This window comes from Chrysemys picta, chromosome 2, assembly GCF_011386835.1.
Source record: "Chrysemys picta bellii isolate R12L10 chromosome 2, ASM1138683v2, whole genome shotgun sequence".
Lineage (NCBI taxonomy): Eukaryota > Metazoa > Chordata > Testudines > Emydidae > Chrysemys > Chrysemys picta.
In genome coordinates, this window is record NC_088792.1 from 96,464,994 (window position 1) to 96,478,251 (window position 13,258).

Here is a 13,258-nt window from a genome sequence, read left to right on the forward strand (position 1 = left end):
TGCCACAAAGTCACAGAGCAACCCACCCCCCACCACATAACATGAAAACAACCTCCCAGACTAACCAGGGTAACTAGTCACTGCATCACTGCACTGTGTATGTGCCCTGCTGCTGTGCCTGCCCCCGACTATGTACCCTGCCAAAGGTGACTGTCCTGTCCAATTACCAACCCCCTTTCCCATCCTCCTCCAAAAGAACATGATTGAAACAGTAGTTTACAGAAACTTATTTTTTATTATCAACTACACATGGCATTGGGAGGTAAAACTTGGACGGGGGCTTGTCAGGCGGGAAGGAAAGAACTTTTCAAATTTTGGGAAATGAGAGCCTTCTGCTACTAGAGCTCTCTGCAGGGGTGGAGTGAGAGTTAGCAGGGACTCTGCCGCCTCTCCTTCTTTGCACTTTGGGTGAGGTGGGTATGGGACTTGGTGGTAGGGGAGGGCGGTTAGAGATGGACTGCAGCGGGGCTCTGTCCTCCTGCCTCCGTTCCTGCAGAACATCCACAAGGCGCCGGAGCGTGTCCGTTTGCTCCCTCAGTAGTCCAAGCAGCGTTTGAGTCGCCTGCTGGTCTTCCTGCCGCCACCTCTCCTCCCGATCCATGTTGGCTTGGTGCATTCGGGTCAAGTTCTCCCGCCACTGGGTCTGCTGTGCTGCTTGGGCTTGGGAACAGGCCATAAGCTCAGAGAACATGTCCTCCCGTGTCCTCCTCTTCCTACGCCTAATCCGCGCTAGCCTCTGGGAGTGTGATTCCAGGCTAGGTTGTGAGACAGTCGCAGATGGGGCTGTGGAAATGGGAAAAAGGGAGTGAATTCCTCAGAAAGAAAAATGTAGTTGTGAACAAAGAACATAGTCTTTCTCTGTGAACAAGACCATGCACAGCACCTATCACATGCGCACTCAGCACAAGGTCGAATTTTCGGCCTTCGCATTCAGTGCCTGGGGTCTTGCACAGCACATTTGAGAAGCGGGGCAGGACAACGGAATTTCTGTTGCAGGCAGACATGGTAAGCCGTACACTTGTGGCAGTTTAAAACTTTTATATTACCACTGGCCTCATTTCACATTTAAAGCTATGTCAGTTCCTGCAGCCAGCAATCCGGCAAGCGGGAACTCTGCCCCTGTCCCACCCCCTCGCAGCTGTCCCCGGGAACGATCCCTTTCGGCTGCCCCTCTCCCGCCTCCACCGCGTGGCTACAAACCAGCGGTTACAGTTCTGTCAAGGAACGGGAAAGCAGTCCCAACACTAACATTCCCCTACCTAATTAAAAGCAGGTCACCATGGGCGACATCACCCTGATGAGGATCTCCGAGAGCGACAGACAGAGAATGCTCCGGGAAAGCCTCCAAAGACCAGGGCCGTATGCCGCCCTGCTATGCAGAGCAATGATTCCCGAGTACGTGATAGTCTCGTGGCGCGGCAACGTGTCGTACTTCGGAGGACCCAATAAGGCCGCTCTCCCCAGGAACCTCATGCAACGGCTTTCAAATTACCTCCAGGAGAGCTTCATCGAGATGTCCCAGGAGGATTACTGCTCTATCCCCAGACATATAGACCGCATTTTACTGTAGCTGCAGTAGCAGGGAATAAACAGTAGAGCGGCTTGTGCAGGACAATCACTGAAAACCGGACATTGCTAGATTTTTTTTCAAAACTTGCACTGCCCATGACTAAACCGTTAAGCGCATAGGGCACACTAATCATGAACAACCCATTCTTTTAATTGTTAATATTCCTGTTTTGTTAAAAATAAATGTTTAGATGTTTACAACACTTACTGGCTGATCCTTCACCAGATTCTGTGTCCGGGGTAACGGCTGGGGACGCTTCGTAGGGGATCTCTGTAAGGGTGATGAAGAGATCCTGGCTGTCGGGGAAATCAGCGTTGTGAGCGCTGCCGACTGCCTCGCCCTCCTCATCTCCTTCCTCATCTTCCCCGTCCCCTAACATGTCGGAGGAACCGGCCGTGGACACTATCCCATCCTCAGAGTCCACGGTCACTGGTGGGGTAGTGGTGGCGGCCGCACCGAGGATGGAATGCAGTGCCTCGTAGAAACGGGATGTCTGGGGATGGGATCCGGAGCGTCCGTTTGCCTCTTTGGTCTTCTGGTAGCCTTGTCTCAGCTCCTTGATTTTCACGCGGCACTGCGTTGCATCCCGGCTGTATCCTCTCTCTGCCATGTCTTTAGAGATCTTCTCGTAGATCTTTGCATTCCCTCTTTTGGATCGCAGCTCGGAAAGCACGGACTCATCGCCCCACACAGCGATGAGATCCAAGACTTCCCGATCAGTCCATGATGGGGCCCTCTTTCTATTCACAGACTGCACGGCCATCACTGCTGGAGAGCTCTGCATCGTTGCCAGTGCTGCTGTGCTCGCCACGATGTCCAGACAGGAAATGAGATTCAAACTGGCCAGACAGGAAAAGGAATTCCAATTCAAATTTTCCCGGGGCTTTTCCTGTGTGGCTGGTCAGAGCATCCGAGCTCGCACTGCTGTCCAGAGCGTCAGAGTGGTGCACTGTGGGATAGCTCCCGGAGCTATTAGCGTCGATTTCCATCCACACCTAGCCTAATTCGACATGGCCATGTCGAATTTGGCGCTACTCCCCTCGTCGGGGAGGAGTACAGAAGTCGAATTAAAGAGACCTCTATGTCGAACTAAATAGCATCGCAGTGTGGACGGGTGCAGGGTTAATTCAATGTAACGGCGCTAACTTCAACATAAACGCCTAGTGTAGACCAGGCCTAATTTACCACTTCCCTAATTTTTGTGTCATCTGCAAACTTTATAATTTTGTTTTCTCCCATGTCAATGTACCTACATTCTCCTATCACCTAAGCATTGGACAGATTGATAGATATTTGGTAGAGTTACTAAAACAGAATCTTATGTCGACCTGGCAGTTCAAATATGATCATGGCAAAGACACAAGAATTTCATTGTTTTTGTGTTAGCACCCAAAAGCCCCACTTAGGATCACCCTAAGTGTCTTACCCTCTTTTGGGGTTAACTGGCCCCTTAGGAAAGATCACTGCCGATGCAGGGATAGATTTTTCACCTTTATATAAAGCAGGAAATCATTCCTGACTTATTTGTGAGAGGTACATTAAATGCATGGTCATCAAGAATTCATAGGACTTGCTTTGATCGGGTTCTGTAGGGAAACTAGTAGCACTTGAGAGGTTAAATAAACTAGGAAGGTATATTGATGATGTAATATTTTTATCTAACTTACTCATTTCCTTAATATTAGTATACAAAGAAATATAGGACTTTGGGAAGGCATCTGGATTCAAACTAAATGAGGTCAAACCTGAAACCCTAGCTATAAATGTGCAAGAGTCTGAGAAGCCTTTCCTCTAGAAAACATTTGGGTACAAACGGGAAGCACAATCTATAAGATACCTGGGAATTCAATTCTCAACCTAGAAGAGTGCTATGAAATTAGATGTAAACTCCTACTTCAGCAAATTAAGAGAGATCTGCCATGGTGGAGAGAGTATGCAAATTTCTTGGTTACGAAGAATAGTCGCAGTCAAAAATATTTTGTCAAGGCTATCTTTCTTGTTTCTAAATCTTTCTGTGATTGTCTCAGATAAAATTCTAGCCGGAATACAGAAGATGGTGTTAGAATTTATATAGAATAAGGAAAGACCTAGACTGAGTGCAGATACTTTGTACATACCCATTAAGCAGGATGGACTAGCTGTTCCATATGTTATATCAATTCAACCATCTCAAAGCCGTAATGGATTGGAGCACTTTACCCAGCAAAACACAGCTTTATTGAACAAAATAATTATGGCAGTATAAATATTGCTAGGCTATTAGGGACTAATAAAAAATCATGCCCTCCAGAAGTCTGTACATAACCTTTAGCAAAAGCAACTCTAGGGTTTTGGGCTAGAACTTGACATAAGTTATTTTGCCTCACAAGTGATACCCATTACAAATAATTCACATCTTAACCCAAATCATGAACCAGAAAGTTTAAGATATTCGGAGAAACATGGCGTACATAGGGCTGGTCATTTATTCAGTGAAGAAGTTTTTCTAACTTTAACTGGCCCACTCTCCTATAAACCATTACAATCAAGTTATGCATTATTTTTCTCAACTTTCTAGGAAAGTTGCTTTATACAGAAAAGTGAACTTCAATAGAAGCGATGCCAGCTGGTCAAGTTCTGTTTTTTGTTTCTTTAATTATCAACTTTTGCAGACAACTTTCCTAACCCAACCCTCCCACCCCCCACAAAAAAAAAAAATTATAGGACACACTGGAAAAGGATCTGGACAGACAGATTATCTGAGAGGAATTGGATTTGATCTGGAAAAAGAGGTCCAGCTACCTCAGACTGTAGCATGATAAAAGAAAATATCTGTAAGATATTATTTCAGTGGTACCTCACACCAGTCAGGTTAAAATATGAATGGGGAAAGTGTTCGAGAAATTGTCGAAAGATTTTATGCATATACAGTGGAAGTGTCCAGAGTATTAGGATACAGTCTATAACTAAATATTACAAATTATTGCATAGTTATTACCAAATGATTCTTTGGTAATCCTCCTGGGGCTTCATGGTGGAAATGGCTACGCACACTGAAAGGAAAAATTAATCTCTCATCTGCTAGTAGCTGGTAGGCTACTGAGAACCTCTCATTGGAAAAAAAATAGTGCAACTCAGGATGGTTCAGAAAAATGTGAGATCGTGGAAAAATTAATGTACCAATTATGTATTGAGCAAAATAGAGGACAAATAAATACTTAGATATTGGTTTACCATTTTTTCAATAGTCAATCAAAGTACACTCACCTGCAAAACAAACCACCATACCTGTCCAATGTTTTTGAATATTAATGTTTGACAGACATGCTAGGTTTGTTAAGTGTGTAATTAGAGATTTCACTCCATTTAACAAAATCAGCAGAAACAGCAGGCTTTGGGTAACAGAATGATGCTCACTCCGTAATATGCAATGCCCTCTAAAATAGAGATCTGATGTTTATATTACTGTGTAATGCTTCTCTAAACAAAAGCTCACTATTGTAATAGTTATTGTTTTGTGTCTGTTATTTACAGGGCAAGGATTTGTAAATCTGTTAAAACTTACTAAATAAATAAATTCCCAATTTTTTAAAGGGGGGGCAGAACACACTTCCTTCCTACAGGATGTGTCACATCTATAGCTGTGTATCTTACTGTATTCCATACCTTCACAGCACCAAGAAATAGCCTCCCTAATACAAGAATCCTTCCTTTGGGGTGGGGGTGAGTGAGAATGTTTGGCTTTACTTGGTATTGTGTTATGAAACCTTGACAATGATAAAGGACTATTTGAGTTGGTTCACAGAATGAACAGAGCCCAGTGAATTAGTAAGGATGGCAGCAGGCAAGAGAACAGTGTGTGAGGTTTATTTAAAAGTGAACAATAGCAAGGTAGCGAGACACTGATAATCCTAATGGTGCCTGATTTCCTCTACTGTGAATGAAAAACAAAACCTGCCCATAACTGGTTTTCATTTTAATAAAATCAACTGTGCACCAGCAATTGAGGTTTACCTTGAATGGCAGCATTACACCCTCTCTCTGTGGAAAAAGTGAATGTTTCACCCCTCTCTTGTCAGCAAGTAGCACAAATTTAAAATTATCCCACCCTAATGCTAAATTTTTGCAAAAAAGATATTCTTCCTAGAGGAACTTCAGGGATTTATCCCATGTTTCTGTGCTGCTGCAAGTCCTTTAAACAGCTTTTCACACTCTTGCTCGTATGACACTTCTGACAAAAAAAAAAATGCATTTCTCCCTTCTGGCCCTGGAAACAATATACCAAAGGCAAGAAAAATATTATGAAAGAAACTTCTATGTGATCTATTCCATTGATGTGTTCAATCTTTGGAAACCACTTCATAGGGGTAGAGAAATCCTTACCAAATCAAGTTTTTTCCATCTTTTTTCTTATGCTATAGTGTAATGTAAATTCAATGCCTCATTGAACCTGACACTTCACAAGTGTCTTGTTCTACTTGACCGTGTGCTTTTTATTTCTATCTTTCTTTAGTCACTGCAGAAAATTAAACACTAAACTACAAATCCATTTTTAACAAGCTTTCAGTGACATCCTGATTATAAAGAACAGTACTCACAGAGGACTGATATGTTCACAACAGGAAGAACGCTTCATTGCAGTAACCTTGCAACTTTTTGAACGCATCATTAGATCCCGCCCCATTCTTAAAAGAAAAACAAGTAATTTGCAAATGACTGCAAACTTTTTGGGGTGGCAACTGCAAAGAAGTTATAATAATATAATATCTCTTCCATCTCTAACTGTTGTGATCCTGTGAAGTCTAAGAACTTGTCACTATTAGATTATATACATACACTCTAAACTAATTTCTTTGATTAAAAATCAGTCTTTACAGTGCCTAAACTGTTATAACTACCTATGATTTTTCATTTGATATTTACTTCATTATGATTATTTACCCATCAGCTGAAGTATAGTGATTCACTGACACCCTTGGACCGTCAAAAAAGCATAGGTCAACATTCTGGGCCTATTTTTTAAATGTCTTTTGTCATCTGACTTTTCAGCATCACAAGTTTATTATCCACTTAATTTTCAGATTTCCACATTGACTCTATCCTCTTACTGCTATTCTATCCTATCAAATCCTACCTAGTCAAGTGCAGCACACTTGTTTCCGGAGTTTAAAATAGTTGAGTTATTAGATGCCATCTTCTAAAACAGAAGTCCCCAAACTGTGGGGCGTGCCCCCCCAGGGGGTGTGTAGAGGAATGTTCAGGGGGAGAGGGTGGGCAGGACCAGCTCCCTCAGGGGACAGGGAGAAAGAACGGGCCACTCCGCCCCCAGCTCTGCTCCAGCCCCACCCCCAACTCCTGGTCCTGCACCTGACCCTGGCCTCAACACAGCTCCGCACTGGGAAAGGGTCCTGGCTGCTGGCCCCCACTGTGGCCAGGCGGTGGCTCTGCTCCCAGCCCCAGCCTGCAGCTCCATTCCTGGCCCAGGGCCCGGGCCCAGGCCGGGTGTGGGGGCAGGAACACAGCCACGCCCACCTGCAGGCCACTGCGGCTCCGTCCCTGGACCCAGACCCACTCCCAGCTGCAGACCCAGCCTTGGCCCCTTACCCCTATCCATGCCTCCACCTCCTGAGCCACGGCCCTGCTTCTGGCCCTGACTCCAAGGGGGTGCAGACAGGGGGGCATGGACAAAGGGGTAGGGGGCATAACCTTCAAAAGTTTGGGGACCACTGTTCCAAAAACTATTTGCTTTAAAGGTGCCCAGTGGTTAAGCCTGATATATGACTCAGCTGCCAGTTAGCTCAGAACTGTTGCTCTTCGGATCCAGGATGGAAGATCTTTCTGAGCATTTGTGCTCATGATCTCAAGGAAATTGTATTCCATAATCAAGTTTGAAATCTGGTCTGAACATCTCTTCTCTAATGGGATTTTAATCATTTTAACTTTAAATGCTAAGTTCATTACATTTGCTAGCCTTTCATTGTTGGCTTCTTCTACAATGAAGGTCATACCTTTCAGATGCTTCAATTTGTGTGGTGTGCATCAAACTTCTGCAAAAACACCTTTGTGTGTTGTATCTTTCTGCTTCTGAGCAGGTTTGTAAATGTATTTTAACATCAATAGCTGTTGCCTGTTTTTGTATGTAACAAAAAAAGTTTCTGCTTAACATTTTCAGTTCCATCTGTTATAAAACTATTACACGTAAAATGTTTTCTTAATCATTCTTCCATTTATGTTGCTATTTCTTTGTCAATGTAACAGTTCTGATATTAGGAAAAAGTTACTAAATATTCAACCATGATGATTACATCAACGAGGCCAACAGCCAACTCTCTGACACCACCTACTTTAAAGAACTCAGAAGACCTTGCACTACAATTCACACAAGAATTTCAGGATATCAAATCCTCCCCCCCCAACAAAGCCAAGAGAAACTCTACAATCACATTCCCCATGAACGCACTGCAGGGTCCTTCTACATGCTTCCCAAGATAAACAAACAAGGAAACCCAGGTATCGTATCTGATCATAGCACTCACCGCACAAAAGGCCAGTTTTCTCCAGGAAACAACTGACTTCTTCCAGAAATGCCACAACATTAACAACCTCCCTTAGAACACTATATACATCAACATCCTTCACTATGATGGCATCACTGCCTGCCTCAAATATCTACCAGACTATAGATAGCGGACAGATACCTGCCCCAAACACATTGCCAACCTCATCTATTGAATCCTCATCTATAACTATTTTACATTCAACAACAAACACTTTACCCAAACTCTGTGAACAGCCATGGGTGCTAGAATAGCTTCCCAATATGCCAGCATCTTCATGGGCCACCTCAAGGAAGAATTTCTGGATGAATGGACCAGGAAACCAATGATATACCTGTAATACATCGGTCATATTTTCACCCTCTGGACAGATGACCTAAACTCCTTCATAGATATCCATCACAACTTCAACCACCCATCCATCTCCCTCACCCATCAAACTCCCTCTAGAACACTCCCACCCCAGCATCAATTTCCAGGACTTCACAGTCAGCTTCAACAGTTGAATCCTACAGACAACTATACACAAGAAACCTGTGGTTAACCAATTATTGCCCAAGTGGCTAACTATGTGGGGAGATGGACTTTGTTAACCCTCAGTTTGAGGTAAAATTAATGAATGTCCGTCCCAGAATTTTGTTTGTCCTGAGGCGTCTCCCTATTTCTATTCCTCGAATTTATTTTTAAAAATTCGCTAATATTTTCAGAATGTTCTTTTGGGGTATAGGTAAGAAACTTAGACTGGCTCTGAACAAATTATAGCTCCCCCATCTCTGGGAGGATTTCATTTTCCCAACTTGGAAAATTAGATCTCCTTTTTGTTAAGCCAGGCATTTTGTGTGTTGAGATTGACCAAAAATTGATATACCCTCTCCCCCTTTCAGGCATTGTAGGATCAAATTATTATAGATTTGATGGCTCCAGAACATTGACAATAACAGCTGTGAAGCAAGCTTGGTCAAACTTGGGTGGAGAGTTCTGCTTCCATCCATTCTTCCACATTGAGGGGGCCCTATGGAATAATCCAGTCCTTAAAAGTGGTGGCAAAACCTTGATGTGGAGAGATTGAATGGACTGATGAATTATGACTGTGACCTAGCTAATCAACAATTTAAACCATTTGTAGATCTTCAGCAACAATTTGACTTTTCCTGCACCAGAGCATGGAAATATCTCCAGGAAAGCATTTACATATGAACGTCGTTGGACCAGATGCATTGAACTCCAGAACCTTTATTACTTTGGAGGAAAACTTCATGGATTTATTCAGCTTTTTTATTCTGTCCCCAAAAAAATCTGCCAAAGATTGATAACACTGCTCTACAGCCAAAATGCTTCTGAAATAAATGTAGTCAAACTTTACTAATTCTGGGTCACGGAGAACGAAAATGATGCTTAAAATTGTTGATTGGCTCTAGTTTTCAAGATATGCTATTGGGTCAGTATATACGACCCTTGACTTGGGAATGGCGGAGGATAAGTGAGTTATAAAGGGAAGGGATCTCAATTTAAACCAGAAATGACTAAAATACATCTTTGACTGGATCTATGAATAAATCTCTGACTGGGTTTGGACAGTACTTGCCTTTTAGGCAAAACAATGAATGATGCAATCTGAAGCTGGTATTGCATCATACATGATATGAATTGCATCATGTTATTTCCAGTGGTTGACCAGGAAAAGGAAATCTATGCCTTTTGCAGTGCCAATGATTTGGAGAGAGCCAACAGATCATACCAGCAATTGTTACTTCTGCATGGTGCCTCCAGTTGGGAAAGGTGTGTCAAAGAAGAAAAAGTGGACTGTGCATTATCCAAACTTTCCATCAGCTATACGCCCAGTACCCCACAGAGAAGGACTGCCGGTTCCTGATGCACCAGAATCATTCTCACTTGAGTCAGATGAGGAAGAGGACGAGGACGAAACTTCTGGTCCTGAACCATCAATGTCACGGGACCCACATTTTCTCCCATCCTCCTTCTCTGAACCACACCTCATAACACAAGGTGAACTGAATGAACTTGTCAGGGATTTGGAACTACCCAAGAGTAAGGCAGAGCTGTTGGGCTCCAGACTACAGCAGTGGAATCTCCTGGCAGGTGATGTTAGGGTTTCCATGTTCCGTGACCGTCAAAAGGATCTTGTCCCATTCTTCTTCATGGAAGGTGATCTTGTAGCCTGCAACGACATCGATGGTGTGATGGCAGCCCTCAACATCGTTCACGATCCAGATGAGTGGAGACTGTTCATTGATTCATCGAAGACGAGTCTTAAAGCTGTTTTACTGCATAATGGCAATGTTTTGCCATCAATTCCAGTTGGTCATGCAGTCCATATGAAGGAAACCTATGACAACATGAAACAACTTTTGAGGTGCATAAACTATGACCAACATCAGTGGCAGTTTTGTGGCGATTTGAAGGTTGTTGCTCTCTTGCTTGGTCTGCAGATTGGATACACAAAGTACTGTTGTTTTCTCTGCGAATGGGATAGTCGTGCAAGAGATTCCCACTACATCAAGAAAGATTGGCCACTCCGACAGTCATTGGAGCCTAGGAGGAAGTGTTCAGCATCCACCACTTGTTGAATCAAGGAAGATTTTGTTACCACCCTTACACATCAAGCTGGGTCTGATGAAGAACTTTGTCAAGGCCATAGACAAAACACAAGCAGCTTTCAAGTACCTCCGTGGAAAATTTCCAAGGTTAAGTGAAGCTCAGATAAAGGAAGGTGTCTTTTTTGGTCCTCAGATTCGTGAACTTCTTCGAGATGATGCATTTGACCATGCACTGTGTGGCAAGGAAAAGACGGCATGGAAAGCCTTCCAGTTAGTGGCAATAAATTTTCTCGGAAACAACAAGGCAGACAACTACAGGTTGTTGGTGGAAAACCTCCTCAAGGCATACAAAAGCCTTGGTTGCAACATGTCACTAAAGATACATTTTTTGCACTCTCATCTAGATTTTTTTCCACCGAACTGCGGAGCAGTGAGCGACTAGCACGGCGAGCGACTTCACCAGGACATTGCAACAATGGAGAAACGCTATCAGGGCAAATGGAGCCCATCAATGCTTGCAGACTATTACTAGACAGTGACAAGAGGTGCTCCATTTAATGAATACAAGAGACAAGCCAAGAAGCGCCGAGTAGACACTGAATAGGACTAAACTATGTACATAATAGTTTTGTGCCTTTTGTTTCATAATAAATTTTATTTATATAACCCTTTTGCTGATTTTTAAAGTGTTACATAAACAGGACAGGTGAAATATCATCATGTAAAGCAACCATAAACACACGAAAAGACCTAGGTTTACAATTTATGATTAAAACTCTACTATCTACACAATATACATAGACATAAAATGTAAAAACTTAAATATCTTAGAAACAGTAGCCAATCAGTTGTTTTAATTGTCATATTTGAATTCAGCACATCAAAATACATAACAAATAGCACATTTTATCTCTGAAGCAGATGACTTCTCAAAAATTGTAGACCAGTGTAATTTGAGACTTCCTTGGAATAGAGATTTGGATACACAACCATCTCCATCCTAATGGAATACAATTGTATCTAATGTTTAAAAAGCAACTATAGGTTAGAGAATGGCTTATTCACTGAAAGACACTTTGTCAAAAATACTGGTCCCCACATCGGGTAATGGGCAAATAAATGCTGACTGCTGTTGGAAATTTAACTCCCTCGGTGTTATATTAGCTTATATGTTTTGGGTTGCCCCGTATCAACAATTTCTGAAATGAGGTGGATCAAAAGACCAATTTAATATTTGATGCTAAGTTAGGGTTACCATAATTTAATTTAAAAAAAGGAGGACACTCCACGGAGCCCCGGCCCCGCCCCTTCCCCCACCACCAGCCCCACCCCAACTCCGCCCCTTCCCCAAAGTCTCCGCCCCAACTCTGCCCCCTCCCCTGAACGCTCCGCCCCCTGCTCCTTCCCCTCCCTTGCTTCCTGCGAATCAAATGTTCGTGGGGAGCCTGAAACGGAGACAGCAGGTAGGCTGGGGCTGGGGCGCGGCCTAGTCCAGTTGAGCGGCTCCCTCTGGCGGCCGGCCGGCCCAGGCCAAGAGGCTTGGGCCCCGGCGTCTCCCGCCCAGCTTGGCTCGGCTCAAGCCCTGGGGCGCCGGCTCCCAGCCGAGCAGCCCCGGCCCGGCCAAGTACCCCTAGCCCCGGCCGGCACCCAGCCCATCACCGCCGGCCCCCAGCCCCAGCTGAGCGCCTCCGGCCGAGCACCGCCGGCCCCTCCCTCCCTATTTTCCCCGACATGTCCGGCTTTTTGGGATTTCCTCCCGGACGGGGATTTGAGGCCCAAAAAGCCGGACATGTCCGGGAAAATCCGGACATATGGTAACCCTATGCTAAGTTGGAGCCCTCCCACTTAATGTTCACTCTTGGATATATTCCTGATACATGAAGATTATCTGATAATAAGGCAGTGTGGTTTCAATGTGCAGCTTTGGTTGCTTAAAAAAAAATCCTACAAAAATGGAAAAGTTGATCCCTACCAAATATTAATGTCTGGCTCAGTGATACAGCTGACCTTGCAGCTACTAAATGATTGGCATTATGCAGAAAAAGAATGCCTGAAAACAATTAAGCTGACCTTTTAGAGGTCTATGATTAACATGGACCCCGAGGATAGATGTTGTTTCCCTTCCCCTCCCTTTATCTACTTTGTATATTATAATGATTCTTATATTTTGGTATATTTGTTGTATTTGGGAAAATAAAAAAATTATTAATAAATCCCATTGATCACTAAACACTTCTCTTCACAGATTCAGTAATCATCCCAGACATACTAAGAAATCTGTTGTTTGCAATCAGGCACTCAAATACCACAGAATATGCTCTGAGGAAAAAATCCAGGAGACATACCTTAACACACTTAAAACCACCTTCACTACACCAGGATACTCCATCAGAGCAGCACACTGATTCACAGAATGGGTTCCCCAAATACTCCGCTTCAATACAGGGGAAAAACTACCTCCCGCACCCTTAGTTGTCACTCTCCACCCCACACTGGAACCCATATGGGCTATCATCAAACAAGTACAACCCATACTCAATAGGGACAACTTCCTGAAAAAAACAAAACAAAACACTAATATGTTTCTGCAATCC

General features: G+C 43.6%; 1 protein-coding gene across 1 annotated transcript; it reads right to left on the minus strand.

Moving 5' to 3' along the window:
• Positions 1-243: 243 nt before the first annotated feature.
• LOC135981414 (uncharacterized) lies at positions 244-10,974 on the minus strand. Its single transcript, XM_065583825.1, has 2 exons — positions 1,778-10,974; positions 244-783 (listed from the first exon to the last, which is right to left on the minus strand). Exons 1-2 carry the CDS (start codon positions 2,352-2,354, stop codon positions 308-310), a joined length of 1,053 nt encoding a protein of 350 aa, XP_065439897.1. The 5' UTR covers positions 2,355-10,974; the 3' UTR covers positions 244-307.
• Positions 10,975-13,258: the final 2,284 nt, after the last annotated feature.